General features: G+C 41.0%; 1 protein-coding gene across 11 annotated transcripts in view; it reads right to left on the bottom strand.

Moving 5' to 3' along the window:
• Nucleotides 1-24,962, bottom strand: part of ASPH (aspartate beta-hydroxylase) — a 214,222-nt gene that overhangs the window by 140,914 nt on the left and 48,346 nt on the right. For 5 of the 11 annotated variants that reach the window (XM_075826191.1, XM_075826193.1, XM_075826194.1 and 2 more), the window contains 2 exons: nucleotides 23,392-23,460; nucleotides 2,946-3,023 (listed from right to left, as the gene is read on the bottom strand). In XM_075826191.1, the coding sequence (XP_075682306.1) occupies nucleotides 2,946-3,023; nucleotides 23,392-23,460 (147 nt within the window). Of the gene's footprint in view, nucleotides 1-2,945; nucleotides 3,024-5,012; nucleotides 5,497-7,734; nucleotides 7,777-10,829; nucleotides 10,875-15,571; nucleotides 16,603-23,391; nucleotides 23,461-24,962 lie in introns of those variants that run through there. The other 6 variants (XM_075826196.1, XM_075826198.1, XM_075826197.1 and 3 more) reach the window with 5 other exon arrangements.

Below are 24,962 nucleotides of genomic sequence, written 5' to 3'. Positions count from 1 at the left end.
CAGCTGCTCTGTATACAGAATACAAAGCAACTGCATCTCAAAAAGTAAAGATATTTTTTAATAAAACGTTATTACAAAGTTGTACCAAACCCCCTTTATTTTAAACTAAAAAAACATATTTTCAAAAAGGTGTACATAGCTGTCCATACACGGATTAAAGGCTATCTATATGCCATATTAAAATATATATACACACACACACATCAGAGGGGGGGGGGTCCTCCAATCAAGACCCTCCTCTGTGCTAGAGTGCAGAGCCACTGGCAAGCTGTGGCTCTCGATATGGCAAACTGGAAAAACTGCCATGCTATATATACTACATGCATAACGGTCCAAATATTCCCCAACAAGATCAGCCGTTTGTCGGTGTCTCAGGAGCGAGCAGCCCTTAAATTAAAGGGACACGGTCACATTGAAAATGCAGTTTGATCTGCAGGAAGCATGCTATAATGCAGGAGTAGATAAGCAGAATGATTTGTGGGAAAATGTGTAAATTTTGTATAATCCTTGCTTAATCTGAGTTTAGGATTCCAGTAGGCGGTCCTTGTGTGTGATTGACAAACATCTGTATGTATGCGGACACAGCAAAAGCAGGACTGCCCACTGGACTTCTAAGCCGAGAACGAGTAGGGGTTTAAATTAATACAAGTGGATGCTGAATATTTTTCAACAAAAGTATACATCAATATGCTCCTCCTGCTCTATAACAGGCTTGTTTTTTTTCATCCAGTCGACGCTTGGCATGGTGTATGAAGATTTTAGGCTTGTATGCAGCTGCTCGACTATGTAAACACATTTCATGAATCCCCCTATACTCTGTTCTTGTGCGGTCACCTCCAGAGGCAGTTTGGAACCCTGTAGCGAGTGATACCACATAAGACAGACTATGTTTATTCGCCATGCGAATATACATAGGCAGCACTAGGCAGTCCCACAGAGTTTGCGAGGTCTACTGCTTCGTGGTTACTCCTAGAGCCTTCCACTTCACAATAACAGCGCTAACTGGTGACCAGGGCAAATTTAGTAGAGAAGTAATTCCACAAACTGACTTGTGGCAAAGGTGGCATCCTACGTTTAAAGTCACTGAACTCTTCTTTTGACTGACATACTACTAGCAATGTTTGTGTATGGAGATTGCATTGCGGTGTGCTTGATTTTATGCAACTGTTTGCAGTGGGTATGGCAGAAACCTGAACTGAATCAACAAGAGGGGTGTCCACACACTTGTCGATATAAAATGTACGTATGTATGAAAAGATACTCGGAATTATTTTTTTCTGTCAAAACAAAAAGGTACACATGTAGCCTACTGCTGTATTATAGTCTTTCCTCCAAGTCCAGGAATCAATCAATCAACTGTCCTTGGACATTTTCATATTTAATTTTAAAACTTTCATGTGTGATTAATCTGGTCTTCACGTAACAAGATTCTTACACATTGTTTTGCTCCTCAACTGGCAACCGCTGACATGAGTTGTCCAGACCAGTGGTATCGCTGGGCGGATCTCCGGACGACTGCCACATTCAATTGTAGCGATCTGCTCCCTTGCTCCAACATTCCACTAGGCTACAGGCCACATAGGGTCTGCAGCCTATATGGTGCTGGGACAGGATCACTGTGCAGGCTGGTGCGATGAGGTCACTACATCGCATCGGCCTACGCAAGGGTACCGTCACGGCGTCTCATAGGCTGCAGGCCTAACATGGCTGAGCGAGGCATGTGCAACTCTATTTGTAGCAGGAACTGGGCAACGTTTTTTATTTTTATTTATTTGGGTGCGCCACCTACAAGGGGCTGTGTGTGGCACCATCTGCAGGGGCAATATATAAAAAAATAAATAAAAAAAAGGGTCATTGTCTACAGGAGGCACTATCTATAAGGGGCACCGTGGCAGATAAACCTTGCATTTCTGCTGCAGATCCACGGGTCGGAATGGTCTATGGCAAACCCTACCCGTATGAATATAGCCTTCCTGTTGGTGTTCAGCACGGACCTTTACATACAGTAAACCCAGGAAAAGTACCCCTGCCTTAGATATTTGATAAATGAGCAAATACAGCATTATGAAGCGTTGATGAGACTGCTAAAAATGTAAACGCATGGAAGCTTTTATTATTTCATTTTGCAGCTCTGTCCCATGGCTCGTGAACGGATCAATGGGAACCACAGTCATGTGCATGGGCTCATTAGAAGTGAATGTGTCCGTATGCCATCTGCTGAACAATGGATAGCACACAGACCTAAAATAACAGCCGTGTGCATGGGGCCTAAATTGCAAATAATTTTCAACAGTCCGCTGTGTGTCAGATTTTAAAGACATTACTAGTTCTAAAAGCAGGATTATTCTTCTGAGAGGCATTGTCATTGAGTCATAGGCACGGTGTGCCACCTCTGTATGGCACCATCACAGAGCTATTCTATCCTAGAGGCAATGGTTTTAGTGAAGAATACCTCCATAGTGCAGCATCGGATAAAACATGGTGCCTCTTTATGCCACGATCTAAAAATCATCGGCAGCATATGGACATACAGTATGGCGTCAAAGACTTATCTGGGTGCCGGATTAAGGCTCTGTACTGTTCGGAGCTGTAATATGATGGTGTATGAGGTTTGATCTAGTATAAACTAATCCCTATCTCGATCCTAATATCGTTGTATAAAACTAGGCAGATGTGCCAATCCGGAGTCCAGAAACCATACCAGAGGTTACCAAGTTTTTGCAGAAACCAAATTAAACTTCTTTTGACAAAATATTTTCCAATTTCAGGGGGGAAATTATCTTTTGCATATAAAAGGAACTGGCACCAGGGTGTTCTTTTGCACGTGACTTACTTACCAAGTAGGAGTTAACCTGAAGTGTTCCAGCCAATATGGTAACTTACATGGAAATATTACTTGTGATAAGGCGTGAAGAGTATGTAGGTAGAAGGTGAAGTTGTCTTACCTGACTCCACAGACTGTATTGAATCAGTCTCATCAAGGTCTTCAGAAATTTTCTCAGATACAAATCGCTCTTTCAGTCCTGCATTTCCCAGTTATAAATTATATTAAAATACTGACTTTATGCAAAGAATGCAAACAACCTAAATTTACATCTATGTTTGCTCATGTCACCAAAATACACTTACGGCCTTGTTCACCATGACGTTTTGGGTTTTTATTTTTACATGATCAATTGACCTTTTTGTCTACTAGCCAAAATAACACAGCAGACGACACGATTCTGGCCCTCAGCAGTGTGTGTGTGTGTGTGTGTGTGTGTGTGTGTGTGTGTGTGTGTGTGTGTGTGTGTGTGTGTGTGTGTGTGTGTGTGTGTGTGCGCGCGCAGAAATTGATGCTGGTCTAGTACGACATACCATGTCTGTAGAGAACAAATGTAAGCAAGTATTTAATGGGCAGATACCTAGATCGTGTGAACGTTCTTTTATGTAATCAATCCTCCTTTGTACATCAATGCACCCAAAAATGAGACAATAATAAGCAATAAAAAAAGTTAACTATTCAATTATTAAAGCAACAGCACACACTTTTATGACACATGTGAAAGGCAGGTGGTTTCTGTGAAGTGCATTTGATAGGAGAACAACAAGTCTTCCAAGTTCCACATGTTTTATGTCTTGGAGTTTTATGTTAAATGTCAGACTAAAAGCTCAAATCCAAAGTTAAAATAAACGGACCTTCCATTAGCAAGAATATAGTGTTAAGTTGTTTTGCGTTGTACTATTGCTAGAGGAAGTGTTAGTTAAAAGGATTTAAAGATGACCATTTGATTCCTGATATAGAATGAAAATAGGAACACAGGGGATTCATTTGGAAACTGGATCAAGTTTCCTCTTCTCCGGTCTAGAACATCAATAGTTGCTCAAACGTAAAAGCTTAGTTACAACTACGCTCATACTCAGACCGTGGACATCTAGCTTTAAATCCACATCGAATGTTCAGTAACTTTGTGTTAATGTGTTAATACTTCACCTATGAACTACATTCACCACATTTGCGCTTCCATTAATTTCTGCTGGGTCAGCATCTGTACAAAGTATGCTCTGCCAACTAGAATACTGGAGGTGTAGTCTCTGCATTTTGCAATGTAAAGTAATCTGATGTAAGAAGGATTAAAAAAAAAATACAAAAATAAAATAAAATAAAAAAGTTCACTTCCCAAATGTATTACAGAAGAGAGAATGACAGAGGTTTTACTTTTTCGTAGTTTGAACAAAACAAAAAAATATATAAAATTTATGTATAGAATACGGGCATAGGTCAAGACATTGGGAAAAAATATTGCCTTCATTTCATTTTCCAAAGCGAATGACTAAATAAACAGAGAACGTAGAGCGCGATGCATAGATGCATAAGAAAACACAAAGGTTTAAAACAACGGTTTTTATTTTAATCCCTAAACTTGCAGTCAGCATGTGCACCAGCACCACCAGCATGTCATTTCCAGCTCAAGTTATACAACGTCCACAACTACCACGTCATAGAAAGCATGAGAAAAAAAAAAACGAGGGTTGGGATGAAAAAAATAAAAGTTTGGCCAATAGCTTAATGTTCCTATTGAACGCTAAAGTACCACTGTGTCATTCACAAACTAGTTTACAGTCTTCATTGCATTTTAGAACAAATTCAATAGTTTTGCACGAATACAAATTCAAAGTACTACTTAAGCAGCAATGAAGAAAGAAGTTGGGTTCAGCGCTGGTGTACATAAAATGGAAACTAATTCCAAGTTTTAATAGGTCATTTAAAAAGGATCAATAGAGTGAAATCCTAGCGTGCAAGGAGGGATATCAACCCAATGTGGAGCCTACGCGTTTCAGACGGCTCCTGCGTCCTTAGCCATGACTAAGGAGCCGTCTGAAACGCGTAGGCTCCCCATTGGGTTGATATCCCTCCTTGCACGCTAGGATTTCACTCTATTGATCCTTTTTAAATGACCTATTAAACCTTGGAATTAGTTGCCATTTTATGTACACCAGCGCTGGACCCAACTTCTTTCTTCATTGCTGTTTACCTATCGTGTGCCGACACGAGGATCCGTGCGCTGTCAATGATACAAAGCTACGTATCAGGTGAGCTGGAGGCTTCCTCCCCCCCCCTTTTTTCTAGTACTACTTAAGCAGTCAGAGCAAAACGGTATTCTGCTATTCAAACAAGGCAGAACATAGATATATTCCTCCTAGGCTGATTTTATTTGGACTATCCGCAGAGAATAGAACATTCCTCCGCATCTCGCGCTGGACAGAGGAGAATTTATTTGTCCGCCTTTTTCGGAGTATTTTTTCCCCGATCTCCATTTGAGGTTCTGCCACTTGTTGTCCTTCTTGTAGTCTCCCTGGGCTTCTCATCTTCTTTCCGCCTGGACTCGCTCTTCTCTACGTGTTTTTCTTCCTTGTCCTTAAACGCTCTGGTGGGTTTCTCCTTTGGTTGTTCTTTGTCATGACCTAGATATTTTTCTTTTACCTTTTTAAGTTGTTCTTTAATACCCTCTTTAACTTGCATTGTAAAGAAAAGAAGAGTCAGTCATCCAGCCATTTAACAATGAAGTAAACTCGAATACACACTTAACCCCATGTGGAGCAATAATATACAATGTGTAAAAACCATCTTATCTCCTGAATACAAAAGGTGGAATAGGTACTTATATACCTTAGTAGATACTGTTCACATTTGATAGGGTGTGCACAAAATGCCTGGCACTTATATTAGCGGTTACTCTATGTAGACATTATCTGATAAAAACAAAAAAGGGATTACTCTTCAGCCAAAAAGTCCACTGCCTTCAATAAAAATCAGATAATGCACAAAAGTTACTCCCCATTTAAAACTACTCTAAGTTCAATGGCATTTTGGAAAATTCAACAACTCAAGGGTCCAATTCTCCAAAGTTACCGAGAACTTAGCGTTATAGGCAGACTATGCTCTGCATCCCACGTGCAAATGATAGACTGCCACGCACAGTGGTCTACAGCCTTCTGAAAGAAACTCAGAGCGACTGTAGGTTCCTTCCTCGAATAGAAATTCCACTGCTAAAGGCCCTAGTACACGGGCCAATGATCGGACAAACGAGTGTTCAAATGAACGTTCGCTCCCGATCATTGCCCTGTGTAATAAGGGCAACTATCAGCCCATGAACTGCTCTTTTATGCAGAATTAAAAATCATTGTTTTTGGTAGCACATGTCCCTGTGTAATTAGGGAGACGTGCAGCAGACATGATGAAAATGTATAGGGACAGGCGATCACGGTAACGAACACTCGCCCCTCTACATATCCAATCATTGCTCCGTGTGATAGGCGAAACAAGCTCCGTTTAACGAGCCGTCTCGTTGATCGGTGCTCGTTTACAGGGCCCACGATGGGCCGTGTAATAGTACCCCAAGAATATATTATGGAAATGACTTTTTTTTTTTTTTTTTTTTAGGTATACCTCCACATTTTCTACTGGAAACTTCCTAAAATCCACAGCAAAATCAGCATGTGCTATACTGTATGCAGATATTACCCTTTACATTTCAATAGGTAAAATTGTTGGCAAATCTTGCTCGGATGTTTCCGTATCTCCCATAAAACAGGATTGAGTGAGCCACGCGCATGGCGACCCCCTGTACTAGGCCTAGTATGGAATCTCTGAACGATGGTCATTCTTTATACAGGTGTAGTCCCCAGAGCTGGGACCTGCATCTATCAAATATTTATGGCATATCATGTGGGTATGCCGTAGATGTCTAAATTGGTACTAACCCTTTATTATGGCACGTGGGAGTAACCCACTTTAATTTTAGAGTTCATGGCTAGGATTATGTATTTTAAGTTTATTCTTTATGTTTATGTTTTCGTTAGACATTCTATATGACCTCCAAATGGGGTTGAGGTTTTCTTACTCACATGCCAGACTAAAAACAAAAACTACATGCAAAAAACAATCAAAAATTCTAATCTAGTTACATCGGCTGACATCATTCAGCCGAGAGAAAAGCAGATATTCTATTATCCTGATGTATCAACAAGTAAAACATGTCGATTACTGCACATCTCTCAGAATTTTATTTTCGGCTTCTGGACATCTATTTAGACGAGGAAGCTTGCAGATCACACCACTCCGTGCAGGTTCCTGAATTACTATAATATCTCTTCATCATGGGAAGCAGATTAGTAGGATTTTGGGTAGTAGGAGGTAGCATAACAGACGAAAACCGGATTTTACACTATACTGAAGCAAGTCAAAATTCTCACATCACCTTTAAAAAATAAAAAAAAATAAAAAAAAATTGAGAGAACCCAGCTGACATACACTAGAGATCTAGGTAATGGCAGCAAAACTAAGTATCACCAACTCAAGGAGGGGCTAGGCTGGAATCACATGGAGTTTCTGGTGCAGGGGTTTTTTTTTTTGTTTGTTTTTTTAAGTCAAAGTCAGAAATGGATCCAACAGGAAGGAAAAGTATATGTCCCTCCTTTGGGCCAATTCCTTTTTGTTGCCGATTCCACACTGAAAATCCTCAAAAATTACAGTACAATGCATGTGGACGGGTTGTCAAAACCCCATCCACATGCAGCAGAAATAATTCACATGCATTGCTGGAAAAACTTTAGCAGATTCTGAATTCGCGCCTAAATCCTGACAATCCTCAGTGTGAATTTTTTTCCCATCATTCATCAAAACAAAGATTAGCAAATATTTTCCAAATCAAGCATGCAGCAACCAGCAGAATCACACAGGATGCAAAATACCTTCTGCCTTGGTTTTTGTCTTGGTTACACCTCCTGTTATATCTGAGTTTAGAGTGGGAAAATATTAGAAATATCGAACACCAAAAAAAAAAAAACTTGAAAGTTTCTTTGACAGATTGGCCAGCAATAAGCCGATTCTCTGCCAATTTTCTGTTTCTACAAACAGGAGTAATGGGAGGGTGCCAGTAATGAAGCTGTAGATGAGAGAGGGTAGGGGTAGGATTGGAAAAGTTTATACCTGGAAGACCCGGAAAGAAAAAAGTCAGAGGACCTAGGTTATTATTTTATTTTACAGGATTTGTGTAATCTAGAGCCCTGTTTGCCGATGCCACCACCTTTGACACCATAAATGCAAGCAGGACTAGGTCACAGGCAGGCAGTTTTACTTCTCTGGGAGGAGCCAATAGGGAACGGTCTAATCTACTTTGATCCATGCAGATTAAATGGATCACCCTAAGGTGCACAATTGCTAAATTTTAGTTAATAGAAAATCTGACAGTCTACATAGGACTGTAGGTAAATTTATTGCATTATCTTTAAATATGTCTTGCGATTTAAACAAAAGGTTAAAATCCAGACATATATTTGGATATAAACACACATGCAAACAAAATTATTATTAAAATGGTTTAAAGAAGACCTGTCACTAGGTCATATAAGATGAACTGTTGCAGAAGTCAGAAGGCGGCTGCTTACAGAGCTAAAAGTGACTGCTCTTATCACAACATGCACATCAGATGGGGTGGGGGGCACGCGTCCACACTTGCTGCCATATCAAGCCTGATATCAGTTACAGTACTGCACCACAAAGTAACAACTTTTAGGCTTTCACACAAACTGGTCGTCAAGTCAGCCGTGAAATACTGCCATTTTTCACCACCGAATTGCACCCGTGTGGGACCTGTTTTCATAGACCCCTAAAACTTGTCTATTGAGTGATCTGGGAAAATAGGCAAAAATAGGACATGTGCTATTTTATCCTGGGGTGATGAAGTCATTAGCTGACTAATGTGTATGGGGGCCAACTGATTTTCCTGCAGATGACGAGAAAAGTAGTTTTAGGCATGTTGGATTTGAATACCATGTGAAGCCATTGCCGGAGGTTTCTGGCAGCGGCTTATTCCCCTCTCCCCATTGAAATAAACATGCACACATGGGAAAATTAAGGCCCTGTTCACAGAGTTTTTTGCAGGCAGAAAATTCTGGCTGGAAAAATCAGCTCCGTTTTTTTTTTTGCCACGATTTTTGCGGCTTGTTTTTAGCTATTTGACAGAGGGAATTACCGCAAGCGTTTTTTGCTGAAAAAACGCGTTTATTTCCATCTACCATTGGTTTCAATGGGTTTTTCAGGCGGAAACCGCCTCAAGATAGAGTATGTCGCTTCTTTTTCCCGGAAGAGTTTTCTTTCCCAGCGGTAAAAAAACGCCTCTACCTCCCATTGAAATCAAGGGGAATCAATTTCGGCCGTATTTTGCTGGTGGTTTCCGCTGCAAAAACCAGGGGAAAAAAGCCGCACTTCAGCTGCTTCGTTCTAGCGATTGGTGGGGGTCTCAGTGCTCGGACCTCCACCAATACAAACTTCTGACATGTCACTATGACATGTCCGAAGTTTGTCAAACGTTTAGCTACACTTTAAGCTCTAAACCTTGTAATAGACGATGTTTCAATTCCTCACCATGTTAAAAATATTAATTTGTCGTCAGTGAATGAGCACACATTTACATACAGAGGCTGCAAAAATCTCTACATTCAGATTCCTGCTCTCAGCTAGGAAGTGAATACAAGTGTATCCAGTCTAGGCAATGCTCTGTGAGCTAAACAGTCTGGACCCTAGGCCGATACATTGTAGCAAACAGCAAGATTTGGACAGCTGCTGCATTTATCTCCAGAGTATTGTCTGGACCGGATACAATTATATCTACTTTTAGGGCCAGGTTTTTTGTTTGTTTTTTTACACTTTGTTTTGTACGTGAAAACAGTGTCGGAAAACGTGCCAAAAAACGGCCGAAAATGCCTCCCATTGATTTCAATGGGAGGCGTAGGCGTTTTTTTCACCGCAAGCGGAAAAACCGGCTCGCGGGAGAAAGGGACATGCCCTATCTTCGGCCGTTTACGTTTCCGACCTCCCATTGACATCAATGGGAGGCAGAAGAAGCATATTTCGCTGCATTTTTGCACACGGCGCTCAATATCCGCTAGCGGGAAAAAAAAAAAAAAAAAAAAAAATCGGCGTGCAGGCAGAGCAAAATCTGCCTCAAAGTTCCAAACAGAAGGTTGAGGCAGATTTTCTGCCTGCAAAAAACTGAACCCAGCCTTAGACCTTATTTACACGAACGTGTTAAACATCCGTGGGACGGCCATTGAAACCGCATGTAATTCAATGTGGCCGTTCACACAGCCGTTGTTTCAACTGACCGTGTGAAGGGTCCGTGAGAAAATAGGCCATGTCCGTTCTTTTCAAGCATCACTCCCTAGACAACTATGGGGGATGCGTGACATCGCGTCCTGCAGCGCTGAGCACGGATGCACCTCGGACGTGAAAAACGGCAGTTTTTCATGTCCGATGCACAGCGCTCCTGTGAAATCAGGCCTTAAGCGGAGAACAGGAATCTGTACAGCCTCTGAATGTAGACAAGAGACACCATTTTCAAGATATTTCCTTGCTGCTAGCGAAAGAGGAGGAATTGATACAACGTATATTAGAAAGCTGTAGAACTTTCCATTTATGTAGCAATTAAACTAACATAAAATAGAAAACCCCTAAGGCCTTGTTCACAAAGAGCAGATTTTGAATGTATTTTCTACCCAAAACCAGGAACGGAACCTAAACAGAATATATCAAGGAAGGCTTTAAAAGTGTCATCTCCTGGGTCCAATTCTGGTTTAGGCTTAAAAAAAACAAAAACCACAAAAAATCTGCAGCAAATCGGCACTGTGTGAACAAGACGTTAAGCACGCACCATAAACAATTTGCCCAAAGGATATCATGTTATGCAGATCATTCTGCCAAAGTGAAGATCTATTAAAGCTACAAAAGCATGCAATGATTAGTAATACACTAAAACCATCTAAAGCAGTTATGGAAAACCAAATACCTGGCGGCTTGGCAGCTTTCTCGGTTATTGGAAGATGTGCAAATCCTGATGTTTATAAAATAAAATAGGGTTAAAAACCGAATCTATAGAAAATCACATGGAAAGTTCTGCAATTGTTACTATATTGCCCTGTGTGGTTAGAATGGTTTCTATCTTAGACAAACACACACACCATTTTCATAAGAAGTCGATCAACCCCAAGTACATTCTGGAGCCAGCCAATAATGTATCCAGATGCTTTTCCCTGCACCAAATGCAGGTGAGGCAGCGGACGGTTCTACGGTTGTGCCGGTGTTGAGGCTGGTTGCCTGCGTAGCTTTGATATTTTTTTTGCAGAACAACAATATTCAACTTACACCATGACCAGACCCCCTCCTCCAGGTAACCACGCTCCTGGGCCTGACTAAGGGAGGGATGAGTGCTAGTTCTTTATCCTATTATACAATGGGGTCATCGCAGGTAGAGAACAGAGCTGAGGGGAGAGCGGAGAGATGGTGAGAATCCCCTCCTCGGCACGGTTTGTATTCCTGCAGCTCCCCTCAGACAGCTCTCTCTCTCAATTGAAAGCTCTTCAATCTAAAACATCCTCAATTTGTATATGCTACACTTTTTAGTGTCACCTATACTTGATTGCAAGCTCTTCAGTCTAGATTTGTATTTCCCCTCCACCAGTTTCTCTTGAGCGGAACAGAATGCAATCTCAAGTCTATACCAGAATTAGCCTCCCCTAGTATGGCATTATATGGTTAGATTGCCAGCTCCCCAGTCTTCTATTATAATAGTAACATGTAAGCTCTTAGGGCAGGGTCCTCCCTTCTTTATCTTGTGGTTATTAGAGAGAACTGTATCATTAGATATAAGAATCTCATTCTCCAGCTGCTTCTTTAGAAAAACCTGCAATACTCTCACACCATAATTCTACCTGTCTGTGTGCAGCTAGATTGGTAGCTCTTCAGTCTAGAACCAAAATCGCTCCTTTTATAGTTTCTTCATACCCGCTATTCCCACATTTCATGCGATTTGAAAAAGTGTACATTGCGTTTTAAACACAAATAATCTACTTAAAATATTAGTCACTTTTGAAATACAGGACGTATCCTGTACTGACCTGGACTTACAGCATGTATTATAATCAAGAGCAGCACTCACTATTCTGCTGATGGAGTCACTATTTAATTACATGACATTACTTATCCTGCTGGGATTCTGAGCTAAATCCTGTATTAAACTCCAGAGCTGTACTCACAATTTTGCCAGGAGTCACTGGGTACATGCGTTACTTATCCTGTACTAATCCTTACTTCTAGCCGGTTTCAAGCCTGAGCTGCATTCACAATTCTGCTGGTTGTTTTTAGGAAAAGACAGCAAGCTTGTTGTGGTTTTACAGGGGCACAGGCTGGCACTTGTCGCGGAGTGGGACATAGGGGCACAGGGCATCAGGTTTGGGATCGGACTTTGTGTTGCTACAGAAACTGGAAACGGCTGCAGAAGTGAAAGCCTAAAGAGGTCTCTGAAGTAAGCGCTGCAGTCATAAGCAGAAGTTGTCAAAGTGGTCTAAATAAGAGGGAGATAAAAGGAAAGGGATGGTCTACAATCCGATGACGTGACCTCTGAAAAAGTAAATGTAACTATACTGTAATCACATATATGGCCTGCAGAGCTGGTATCTACCACTGTATGGTCACTGTATGGTGGGGTCATGCAGTACCTTACCACTGAGCTGGTTTGCATAACCACAACTTTTACTTTAATGAACAAGCCCAAAATAGGGAGCTAACTGGATAGCTCCTGCTACGCTGCCTCAGGCATAGAGTCTTGACTTTTTTTTGGGAGGGGGGCGGGGGGGGACTACACTCCTGCCAGACAACTCCAATGCAGCTCTACTAAATGGATTACACCAGTTGATGTAAATGTGGCTCCCCTGCTTTCTCTAAAGGGGTTTTCCAACCCTACGAAATTGATGGCTTATCCTCAGGATAGACCATCAATATCTCATAGGTCGGGGTCTGACTCCCACCGATCAGCTACTTTGAAGGGGGACGAAGAGCTTGGGAGAGGGCTGTAACACTGAAACGCCGCTACACGTGTCAGTGATTCAGTGTGAGCAGTAAAGGAAATTAAGGAGTGCTCATACAACCGCTGCAGCCCCTTCAATAAAGCCGACCGGCGGGGTGCCGGGAGCCAGACCCTGTCTGATGATACTGAAGGCCTGTCCGGAGGCTAGGCAATGAATTTCTTAGGACTGGAAAACACTTTATCAATGTTTTTTTTAATTAAAGCAACAAATTATTTAACTATAAAGCATAGGCAAATGCATAGAGAAGGGCCTAAAAAAAAAAAAAGTATATGTCTATAATAAAAACCTGATTGAAATACTCTGCCTTTGATACAGTCCCTTTAAATATATGTGTACATCAGACCTGCAATATTGCCTTTAGTTCAAGAAGCATTTCCTCCCAGCACAGCAACTGCTGCAAAGAAGTAAAACCGTGCATGTGATAAAGGGGACGGCAGCCATCACACAGCGCTCACACAATTGGTCCATATTCAGGTTTGGTAGTCACTTCTAAACCACACAGTAAGGTAGCCGACCTATAATTATTGTAAATCATTTAACATTGATAAATACATTTCATATGTGAATGGACACCAAAATATTGAAGGTAGTCACAGAATTCAGGGGTTCGGTGTTTTCATATAAAAGGGTTACTAGAATGCAGAGCAAGCACATGCTGTGTATACAGACAGGTACGTATTTAACAGAGGACATAACACGGTACAAAATTACACGGACTCCAAATACAACGCTGAACTACAGACGCACCAATCATCAATCCTCCAACTATACAGTGCTGCAAGGCGTACGGTTATATAGGCTTGTAAATAGAGCTTGCCAATACTTCCAAGTAGTAGATTTAGTAGCCATTGAAGGGGTCAAGTAGTATATACAGTACCCATTAAAGACGATTTCTCAACAAGACTAAACCTTTTTAAAATTGAAGCCAGCCTGGCGATCACCGGTTTGCCGTAGATTTGGCTTCTGAAGCGGAGGCTGGAACAAAAACATTTTTAATGCTCATGACGTAATATATAGCTGGGTCCAGCCTGCCAGAGCCAATGCAGCTTTTTTTTTTTTTGTTCGTGGCTTCCCATTCTGCCGAATAAAAAAAAAAAAAAAAAAAGTCTAGACTATAATAGTGGAGTATATCATGGATGTGTGTCTGTATACTGCTTTAATGCAGTTATAGGTCGCTCACTTTGCAGGATTGGACTTTTATTCAGCTTGGGTCAGATATACTGTACATTTCTGAGTACTTCTAGGATTAAAAGGGAACCAGCGATACTGTGCCCACTAAACAATATGGTCCAGAGCTAAAAAGAAAGCTAGTTAAATATGTTAATAGGAAAACAGAGTTAACGGGTCCATTAGACAGTGTAAGGGTTGTGTGATATACTATGAAAACTCCCCTTAAAGAGGCTCTGTCACCAGATTTTCAAATCCCTATCTCCTATTGCAGCAGATCGGCGCTGCAATGTAGATAACAGGAACGTTTTTCTTTTTCAAAAACGAGCATTTTTGGCCAAGTTATGAGCATTTTTATATTTATGCAAATGAGGCTTTCTTATGGACAACTGGGCGTTTTTAATCTCATTTCCAACTGGGCGTGTATTGTGTTCGTTACATCTGGGCGTGTTTACTTGTTTTACTAGCTGGGCGTTGTGAATAGAAGTGTATGATGCTGACGACACAGCGTGTCCTCGCGAGATCACGCTGGGACGTCACTCACTTCCTCCCACAGGAGGGACGAGCGAGGACACGCTGTGTGTCTGTGAACTGCCAGAAGCTGGGTGGTAACGAAGAGAAGTGGATGATGCTGATTCCATTCACAACGCCCAGCTAGTAAAACAAGTAAACACACCCAGATGTAACGAACACAATAGTTGGAAATAAGATTAAAAACGCCCAGTTGTCCATAAGAAAGGCTCATTTGCATAAATATAAAAATGCTCATAACTTGGCCAAAAATGCTCGTTTTTGAAAAAGAAACCCGTTCCTGTTATCTACATCGCAGCGCCGATCTGCTGCAATAGGAGATAGGGATTTGAAAATCTGGTGACAGAGCCTCTTTAACAACTGGGAATCCTTATTTGCCTGGGACCCCTGCAGGGAAAGATTTCAAAGCTACGATCCCCCCTATAGAGTAATTTGCAAACGAAAAAAGTAGCCACAGCATTGTTTGAGCGATGAAAAGGCTACCATGTAAAAATGGTTCACTTTACTGTAGCCCTATAGGAAGAGGTGTTTTTTTTTTCTTTATTTCAGTCTCACTTTTTCTTGCCTCACATCAGGGGGCTATTTAATGGACGGAATTGCATACACTAGTTCAGCGTTGAAAGTCATGAAAGAAATCACCTGAAGAGAACCTGCGCTGCGCCAGGCTACCTTTAAAACAGATTGTAAATATAAAAGCTCATTAATGGCATTTTAAACTTAAACAAATCACATTCAAAATTCTAAAGGCAGGGGTCATATTTTGTGTTCTATCAATAAATAAATCCCTGCTTCTCACCAAATGTTAAAACTTGTAAACCTCTATAACAGAGTGGTTGAGAAGGTAAAGATCTCAATCAATAAGACACCAACAAACATACTACTCAAAATGTATTCGGAAAGACTTTATTTGCATCAAAAAACATTTAAAGTTTTAGTATTTTTTTTTTCTTTTTTAATTACTAATAAATAAAACAGTAAAATGAATGGAAGATCTTTAGTTTTATATAACAAAAAAAAATAAATAACCTCATAAAAAGAAACCGGTTTTATTTGTACGGTTTACAGAAGTCCCCATCAACACTTGGAAAGCAGTGTTAAGACATAAAAAAGTTTTACAGCCAAGCAAAAATTATGACCGGAGAACCATGCCGTAAGTTTGCTACAGCCAAGCGAGAGCAAGGTTAGATCTCTGGTGTTCCAATCAGTGTCACTGTTAGGAACGGAGAAAGCTCCGGAAGCAGGAATAGTCCCAACTTACTAGGCCTATCAGACAGACATATTAAATAATAATGTGAGAGATGAAGATGGGAAAAGACTCTTCGGCAAAACTACTTTAGTGTCGCTGTATTATTAGGTACCTTGGGACTATGAAAGACATGGAATGTTGCAGGATGGCTGGGAGCATGTGGCATCTGCCAGTGTCATATGGTACATCGCCATTAGTACTAGAACTTCATCAGTGCGTGCCTCCTAAACCATGGAAGGGTAATTGTGCAAAGCTTAGTGAAATGAAAAAGAGGAACACACAAGACCTGGATTGCAGAAATCTTCACTGGGATTGAAGACCAACCTGTACTATTAATCATTCTATAGAGTACAGGATCTGCCAAGTAAGACACTTGGCTATGTGGGCACGACATGGCTTCTTCAATCCAGACTGTCCACTATGAAGTGGGAGATCCCGTTTCTTGTGGCTTTACTTATGAGAAAAAACAAAACCACAGAGAGAAATTAGTATCTGGTCTGTGAAGAGAGGTTATTGGTTCTGCAAATCCAGTATGACACAGGTCTTTTTTCCCTGAACCCCTTCGTTCTGTGACGTACCATCAACATCGTCTGTGGCATCGTTCTCCTCTTCTTCTACCGTTTCAAAAGGAGTCATTACATCATAAAGAAAGGAGAGGAAGCCATAAAACCAATCAGAGCTTTCCTCAGCTAAAATATTAAGGACTTCCTCTAGAGAATCAATATTCACACTACTGCCATCTTTGGTGAGGCCTACGCAAGGGTAAAAGGGAAAGAGAAAAAAAGAAAGAAGAAGAGGAGCAGTTAAGTAGACACAAGGGCCATGAAGAGCAGGGGTGTGCAAATGGCTTCATCCACTCACTTCTCTCGGACAATGGAGGTGGGAAATATAAAGGAAAACTGAATGAAAGTTCAATGAAAAATGTACAACGCAAAAGATAAATCACGCAGATTTTTAACAGGCAACAAGGGAGCACTCCGTTCACATTAACATAAGGGGGGGGGGGCTTACATGCAAACATTGACCAGCTAGAGTTCAAATGAAGATTGTTCTGCGGTGACGTTCACATGTAGCAGATTTCTAGTGTAGATTCCGCACCGAAAACCCACAACAGAGAGCAACGCAAGTGAATGGGATTTTTTATATATATATATATATATATATATATATATATATATATAATAAGCCAACATTAAATGGGTTTTTTGATCACAGAAAGTGATGGCATATAGCTATGATTATTACAACAAAATCTTTTCTGGATTTTGCTGGTTGTAAAGTCTTATTACAAACAAAAAGTATGACGTGATTATTAACATTAAGGTACCATATGTGTTTTTTAGGAAAAATTACGCGAGGAAATTCCATGTGTACAATAGATAATTGGAGGACAGGAACAACCGATCTAAAAAGTGGATGTAAAAATTAAAGGCACTTTTTTATGTTTGACTCCATATTACCAATTTAATCCATCTAAATCAGGATTACATTTGGATTTAAAGAGGCTCTGTCACCAGATTTTGCAACCCCTATCTGCTATTGCAGCAGATAGGCGCTGCAATGTAAATTACAGTAACGTTTTTATTTTTAAAAAACGAGCATTTTTGACCAAGTTATGACCATTTTTGTAGTTATGCAAATGAGGCTTGCAAAAGTCCAAGTGGGTGTGTTTAAAAGTAAAAGTCCAAGTGGGCGTGTATTGTGTGCGTACATCGGGGCGTTTTTAATACTTTTACTAGCTGGGCGCTCTGATGAGAAGTATCATCCACTTCTCTTCAGAACGCCCAGCTTCTGGCAGTGCAGATCTGTGACGTCACTCACAGGTCCTGCATCGTGTCAGACGAGCGAGGACACCGGCACCAGAGGCTACAGTTGATTCTGCAGCAGCATCAGCGTTTGCAGGTAAGTAGCTACATCGACTTACCTGCAAACGCCGATGCTGCTGCAGAATCAACTGAAGCCTCTGGTGCCGGTGTCCTCGCTCGTCTGACACGATGCAGGACCTGTGAGTGACGTCACAGCGTGATCTGGCAGAAGCTGGGCGTTCTGAAGAGAAGTGGATGATACTTCTCTTCAGAACGCCCAGCTAGTAAAAGTATTAAAAACGCCCCGATGTACGCACATAATACACGCCCACTTGGACTTTTACTTTTAAACACACCCACTTGGACTTTTGCCAGCCTCATTTGCATAACTACAAAAATGGTCATAACTTGACCAAAAATGCTCGTTTTTAAAAAATAAAAACGTTACTGTAATCTACATTGCAGCGCCGATCTGCTGCAATAGCAGATAGGGGTTGCAAAATCTGGTGACAGAGCCTCTTTAAGTAACATTCGCAGAATGATTTCTATCATAACTTTCATAAGTACCGATGTTAGTACCAAGATGGTGCAATGTCCACCACAATATGTCCCAGTGAATGTACAATTTTTCCGTTTTGAGATATGGCATAGGTTGAACGTCATGTTTTACGCGCTCGTAAACATCATAGAGTAAATAAAGTCTTATTTACAGAGCAGTACATTTAACCCCTATCCGCACCAGGACGTAACTGTACATCGTTGCGGGAAGTTACTTCCCGCACGAGGACGTACAGTTACTGAGTTAATCCCGGTGCACACTGTCGGCGACAGTGTGCACCGGGAACCAGGAGGTCAGCTGTCGCCGACAGCTGACACTCCCCTCTTGCCGGCCAGCGGTCCTTTGCCGCTGATTTCGGCGCATTAACCCCTTAAATTCGGCGATCGGGTGCAATCGCCGAATTTTAGGGGTTTCTAACATATCGGCAGACCCCCGTCCGAAATCGCGGGGTCTGCCGATAGTTAGTATGGCAAACGGAAGCCAAACAATGGCTTCCGGGTCTGCCATGGACAGAAGCCCATCAGGACCAACCTTCGGCTGGTCCTGATAGGCTTCCTGTCAGAGTGACAGGAAGTCACTGTGTCGTTCCCGATGCACACTGTCGGCGACAGTGTGCATCGGGAACTTGGAGATCAGCTGTCCCCGACAGCGGACACTCTCCAGTGTTGCCGATCAGCGGCTCATCGCCGCTGATTTCGGCAATTAACCCGTTACATGCGGGGCTCGATTGCAATCTCCGCATGTAGCGGGTTTGTAGCGCATCAGCAGCCCCCATGCAATCGTGGGGGCTTCTGATGCTTGTGATGGCACCTGGGGGCCAGACAACGGCCCCCAGGTCTGCCATGTATGTCAGCCTATGAGGATCAGCCTCTGCTGATCCTCGTAGACCAACTGTCAAAGTGACTGTGACGTCACACTGACAGTTGGAATACATTACACTACCTAGGTAGTGTAATGTATTCTAGCAGCGATCAGAGCTGCAGGTCAAAAATATAAAGTGTAAAAAGTAAAAAAAAGTTAATAAAAATGTTTTATAAAAGTGTAAAAATAAAAGGTTTTGTTTTCCTATAATAAATCATTTATTATAGGGAAAAAATGAAAACGTTAAAAAAAAAGTACACATATTTGGTATCGCCGCGTTCGTAACGACCCAATCTATGAAACTATAATGTTAATTTTTCCGCACGGTGAACGCCACAAACAAAATAAACTGAAAACTGTCAGCATCGCTATTTTTTGGTCACCACCCCTCCCAAGATATAGAATAAAAAGTGATCAAAAAGTTGCATTTACCCCAAAATGGTACCAATAAAAACTACAACCCGTCCCGCAAAAAACAAGACCTCCCACAGCTTTTTTGACGAAAAAATAAAAAAGTTACGGCTCAGAATAGCGTGTCCCAGAAAATAAATTATTTTATAGAAACTTCATTTTATTGTGCAAACGCTGCAAAACTTAAAAAAAACTATACACATATGGTATCGGCGTAATCGTACCGACCGGCAGAATAAATTAAAACGTAATTTATTGAGCACGGTGAACGCTGTAATAAATAAAGAATTTAAAGCGCCAAAATCGCTGTTTTTTGGTCACCCTAGCTCTAAAAAACATCCTGAGGGGCCAAAATGCTCACTATACCCCTAGAAAAATTCCTTGAGGGGTGTAGATTCCAAAATAGGGTGACTTTTGGGGGGTTTCCACTGTTTTGGTCCCTCCGGGGCGTTGCAAACCCGACATGGCACTGAAAACCAATCCAGCAAAATCTGCTTCCAAAATCCAAAAGGCGCTCCCTCCCTTCTGAGCCCTGCTGTGGGTCCAAACATCAGTTTACGACCACATATGGGGTATTGCCGTAATCGGGAGAAATTGCTTTACAAATGTTGGGCGGCTTTTTCTCCTTTATTCCTTGTAAAAATGAAAAAATTCTATGTTTCCACAGAAATATAGGTGATTTTCATCTTCACAGACTAATTCCACTAAATTCTGCAAAAAAACTGTGGGGTCAAAATGCTAACTATACCCCTAGAAAAATGCCTTGAGGGGTGTAGTTTCCAAAATGGGGTCACTTTGGGGGGGTTTCGGCTGTTTAGGTACCACAAGACCTCCTCAAACCTGACATGGTGCCTAAAATATATTCCTAAAAAAAGGAGGCCCCGAAATCAACTAGCTGCTCCTTTGCTTCTGAGGCCTGTGCTTCAGTCCATTAGGACACTAGGGCCACATGTTGGATATTTCTAAAATCTGCAGAATCTGGGCAATAAATATTGAGTTGCGTTTCCCTGGTAAAACCTTCTGTGTTACAGATTTTTTTTTATTACAAATGAATTTCGGCAAAAAAAATGAAATTTGCACATTTCACCTCTACTTTGCCTTAATTCCTGTGAAACGCCTAAAGGGTTAAAATATTTTCTGAATGTGGTTTTGAATACCTTGAGGGGTACAGTTTTCAAAATGGGGTGATTTATGGGGACTTTCTAATATATAAGGCCCTCAAAGCCACTTCAGAACTGAACTGGTCCCTGAAAAAATAGCCTTTTGAAATTTTATTGAAAATATGAGAAATTGCTGCTAAATTTCTAAGCCTCGTAACGTCCTAGAAAAATAAAAGTACGTGAAAAAAAATGATGCAAACATAAAGTAGACATATAGGAAATGGTAACTAGTAACTATTTTGTGTGGTGTTACTATCTGTTTCACAAGCAAATACATTTAAATTTAGAAAAATGCTAATTTTTGCACATTTTTGCTAAAATTTGAAGTTTTTCACAAATAAATATTGAATTTATCGACCAAATTTTTTCACTAACATAAAGTACAATATGTCACGAGAAAACAATCTCAGAATCGCTTGGATAGGTAAAAGCATTCCGGAGTTATTACCACATAAAGTGACACATGTCAGATTTGAAAAAATAGGCTGTGTCCTGAAGGCCAAAACAGGCTGTGTCCTAAAGGGGTTAAAAGTGACTTGTGCCATAGATGACAAACGGCGCCTGACAAGGCTAAGTCAACAGAAGACGACTACACCTTTCTTTGTACAAAGACTGGGCAGCGCCACTGTTTGACTAATAACGCACCATTACACAAGCCTTCAATGCTGGAAAGCACAGAAAAGGGTTAGGCAATAAAAACACTAATATTTTCTAAATCCTTTACATTTATTTAGCTCGATGAGGAATAAAGATACAAAAATGTAAAAATCCCACACAAAATGGACTATAAAATTTTAATGTAACGTTGTCAGAGGACTACATTTTTTATCTAATTTTACACACAATGTTGACTTGGTGAAGCCATTTTATTAGATTTAAAGTGAAGTACAGCAAAAAATAAAACTTGCACCAGTGTGCATGATCAGCCAATGATCTCAAATATATGCCAAAGTAAATATGTAATAAGTAAAGTATAATAAAGTTAGCAGGTATAGTTTGTTTTGTTTTTACATATTACCAACACTACTAATGAAAGTTTTCTCATCACAGAAACCCTTTTATAGATTGAAGCCAGCCCACCGCACACCCTGCGGCTGGCCATACATTTTAGGACCCATGCACACGACCGTAAAAAAACAAAACTCTGTAGTTGTGGACTGCAATACGGAAATATGGAGCACGTCCTACTTTTCGTTCTTTGCGGGCCGTGCTTCCATACTTTGTATAGGAGCACAGCATGAAAATGTGGTCCGCGGGTGTCGGTGGCCGGCCGCGCACGCAATCACGGGCACGGCCGTGTGCATGAGGCCTAACTAAATGGCCTACCTTGTAATACATAGATAGGTCATTAGAGAAGACCACCCCGCCTAGGATATCCCTATGTACATATGAAAAGGAGTGGTCTTCATCAGAAAGGATATATGGTAAAGGGAAAGATATTTTAAAGTTGCCGCTTATCCTTTGCATCTCTATAAATCTCGACATATAAATATAATATTTTTGCCCACAGGTGGGCTAAGCTGTAACATATACAGCATACAATCATTGCCATGCCATTATATAAAGATGATAAATTACTATTCGGTAGCTGGTTCTTTGTTTTTCCCACTATTTTTCTTTATGCTTTATGGATGTATAGAGTTTTGTTTATCAATTTAACTGTATTCCATAATAAAGAGGTTTGAACCCCATATAAAGATGATAAAGATTATATTACAACGTCACAAGGCTCCAGCTCTATTCTTTCAGATTGTTCCAACACATAAAATGCGCATTTCGCATACTTCTGTATGACTATTTAAGCTGTTTTCTATTAATTTAATAAAGTAGCTCTGCTTTAAAGTATTCATGACAATACTGACTGAAATGACAACGATATGAGCAAACATGCATGAACGCCGACCATCAAGTGAAAAGGAAACACATTTGATAATCCAGTTTAACAGATACAACATCGATTTATGGAAGTTAAAAGGGGTTTTGTGGAAAAAAAAAAAAAGGCCATAATAAATAATAAATAATACATAATACATAATAAATAATACACTTACATTTAGAATTTGTCACTATTTCTTCTTCATGGCTGGTCAGCTCACCCGTTTACACAGATTATGCGTAATGACATTTCACGTAAGGGGGCGGCCAATCATAGACCAATACAGTAACATGATAACCATAGCGATGACACTAAAGCAGGCCAGCCAGTGAAAAGACGGCTCGCTCAAGTGACATGTCTTTCCAAAAGAAGACACGTTATCACGCATCAGGTGTCAGAGATATGGAAGCGAACCCGAATCTCTGCAGGGAGTGAACAGTGACGGACCCCAAATATAAGAATATTAAGAATTTTTTATTTTTTTCTTGGTTTTCTTTTCCCTTGGAAAACCCCTTTAAGTAAACAAATTGAATTTGAGTGGGAATTAAATCTGCTAAATTTCCAAGACATAATTTAGACAGAAGATTAATTTCTCATGAAGATAAACACAATGGCTGGGTGTATGCATGCATTGTATAAAACACAAATAGCATGCATATAAAAGGGTAAATTAATCTTGTAATAAAACATATGCCGCAGTATAGATAACCGATATACACTGTCACCGTATTCCGTGTAGAATGCATTTAACATGTTAAAAATTTATTTTTGGGACATGAGCAAACAATAAAAAGGCAAGCTATATAGTAAACTGCTTACAGACTTTGCAAATCAACCAGCACAAAACAACAAAAGAAGCATGTACTTACCTAGCAAAACCTTGGCATCATCCACGTCAAAATCTCCATCGCCGTCAGCATCGTAATCTCCAAGTTTTCCTGGTTAAGAAATTCAGAACAAATTATAAACTTGGAGAATAGTAAGAATTCATTTTAAGGGGTTTCATGAGATTAGAACATGGCTGCCATCTTCCATAAACGGAACCATACTTGTCCACGGGCTCTAATGTGGTATTGCAGCTAAGTCTCATTCAAGTTACATAGTTACATAGTTAGTACGGCTGAAAAAAGACACATGTCCATCAAGTTCAACCAAGGGACGGGAAAAGGGAAGAAGTAAATGGGGCTAACCTGCAATACCACCCACAGCTCATGTGTTTAAAGAGGCTCTGTCACCAGATTATAAGTGCCCTATCTCCTACATAATCTGATCAGCGCTGTAATGTAGATAACAACTGTGGTTTTTATTTTGAAAAACGATAAATTTTGAGCAAGTTATGAGCAATTTTAGATTTATGCCAATTCGTTTCTGAATAGACAACTGGGCGTTTTTACACCTTTTTACCAACTGGGCGTTGTACAGAGAAGTGTAGGACGCTGACCAATCAGCGTCATACACTTCTCGCCATTCATTTTTAGCTGTAATCGCTGTGCTGTCACATACACCCACATTAACTTTACTGAAGTGTCATGAGAGTGAATAGATATCGCTTTCAGCCAGGATGTGATGTCTATTCACATTCCCGACACTTCGGTAAAGTTTCTGTGAGATTTAAATCGCAATAAAGTGTGATCTCGCGAGATCACGCTGTGCTGTGTGAGTAAGTCCCACAGAAACCTCAGCGATCAGCTGCAGTCTGAGGGGAAACTTGGCAGAAAGTTTTCAATTTTCCTAGAGCGCCACCACAGGAGAAATTAAGAATTACACAGTGCAACATTCAAAGCAATGAGTTGTTTGTTTCTTGCTCTGGAGGACCTGTCCAGTACTATACGATCTTGTAACCGTTCTTCACTTTGGACAAGAGATAAGAATCTTCAACAGAAGACCCCCCCCCCCTCTATTAACACAGAATAGGAATCACTAGTAGGATATATAAAAAAGGTTTCTCTAAACTACACAACCCCTTTAACCCCTTCCCGACATTTGCCGTACATGTACGTCATGGAAAGTACTGACTTCCCGCATCTTGCCGTACATGTACGTCAAACGTTTGGCACCGGCTCAGAAGCTGAGCCGGTCCCATCATCACCGGATCTCAGCTGTATCTTACAGCTGACATCCGACTGTAACGGCGGGGACCGAAATTAGCTTCGATCCCCGCCATTAACCCCTTAAGTGCAGCGCTCAAACGCGATCGCTGCACTTAAGGTGTTTGCAGCTCATCGGAACCCCAGTAATGAAATTGCCGGGGTTCCGGTGGCTGCAATGGCAACCGGAGGCCTAATACTGGCCTCCCGGTCTGCCTAGCACCGAAGCCGGTCAAGATCCGCCCGGCGGCGGAGCCTGATCGGCTTCCGTAGCTGCCGGCAAGATGGCGCCGGGTCAGGAGCTGATCCGGCGTCATCAGCGGTGGAAGTCAGCTGTACTGTACAGCTGACAT

Source organism: Rhinoderma darwinii, chromosome 5, assembly GCF_050947455.1.
Source record: "Rhinoderma darwinii isolate aRhiDar2 chromosome 5, aRhiDar2.hap1, whole genome shotgun sequence".
In the NCBI taxonomy this organism is placed as follows: Eukaryota; Metazoa; Chordata; class Amphibia; order Anura; family Rhinodermatidae; genus Rhinoderma; species Rhinoderma darwinii.
The sequence above is the reverse complement of the archived record's forward strand: the minus strand, read 5'-3'. Positions and strand labels throughout refer to the sequence as shown.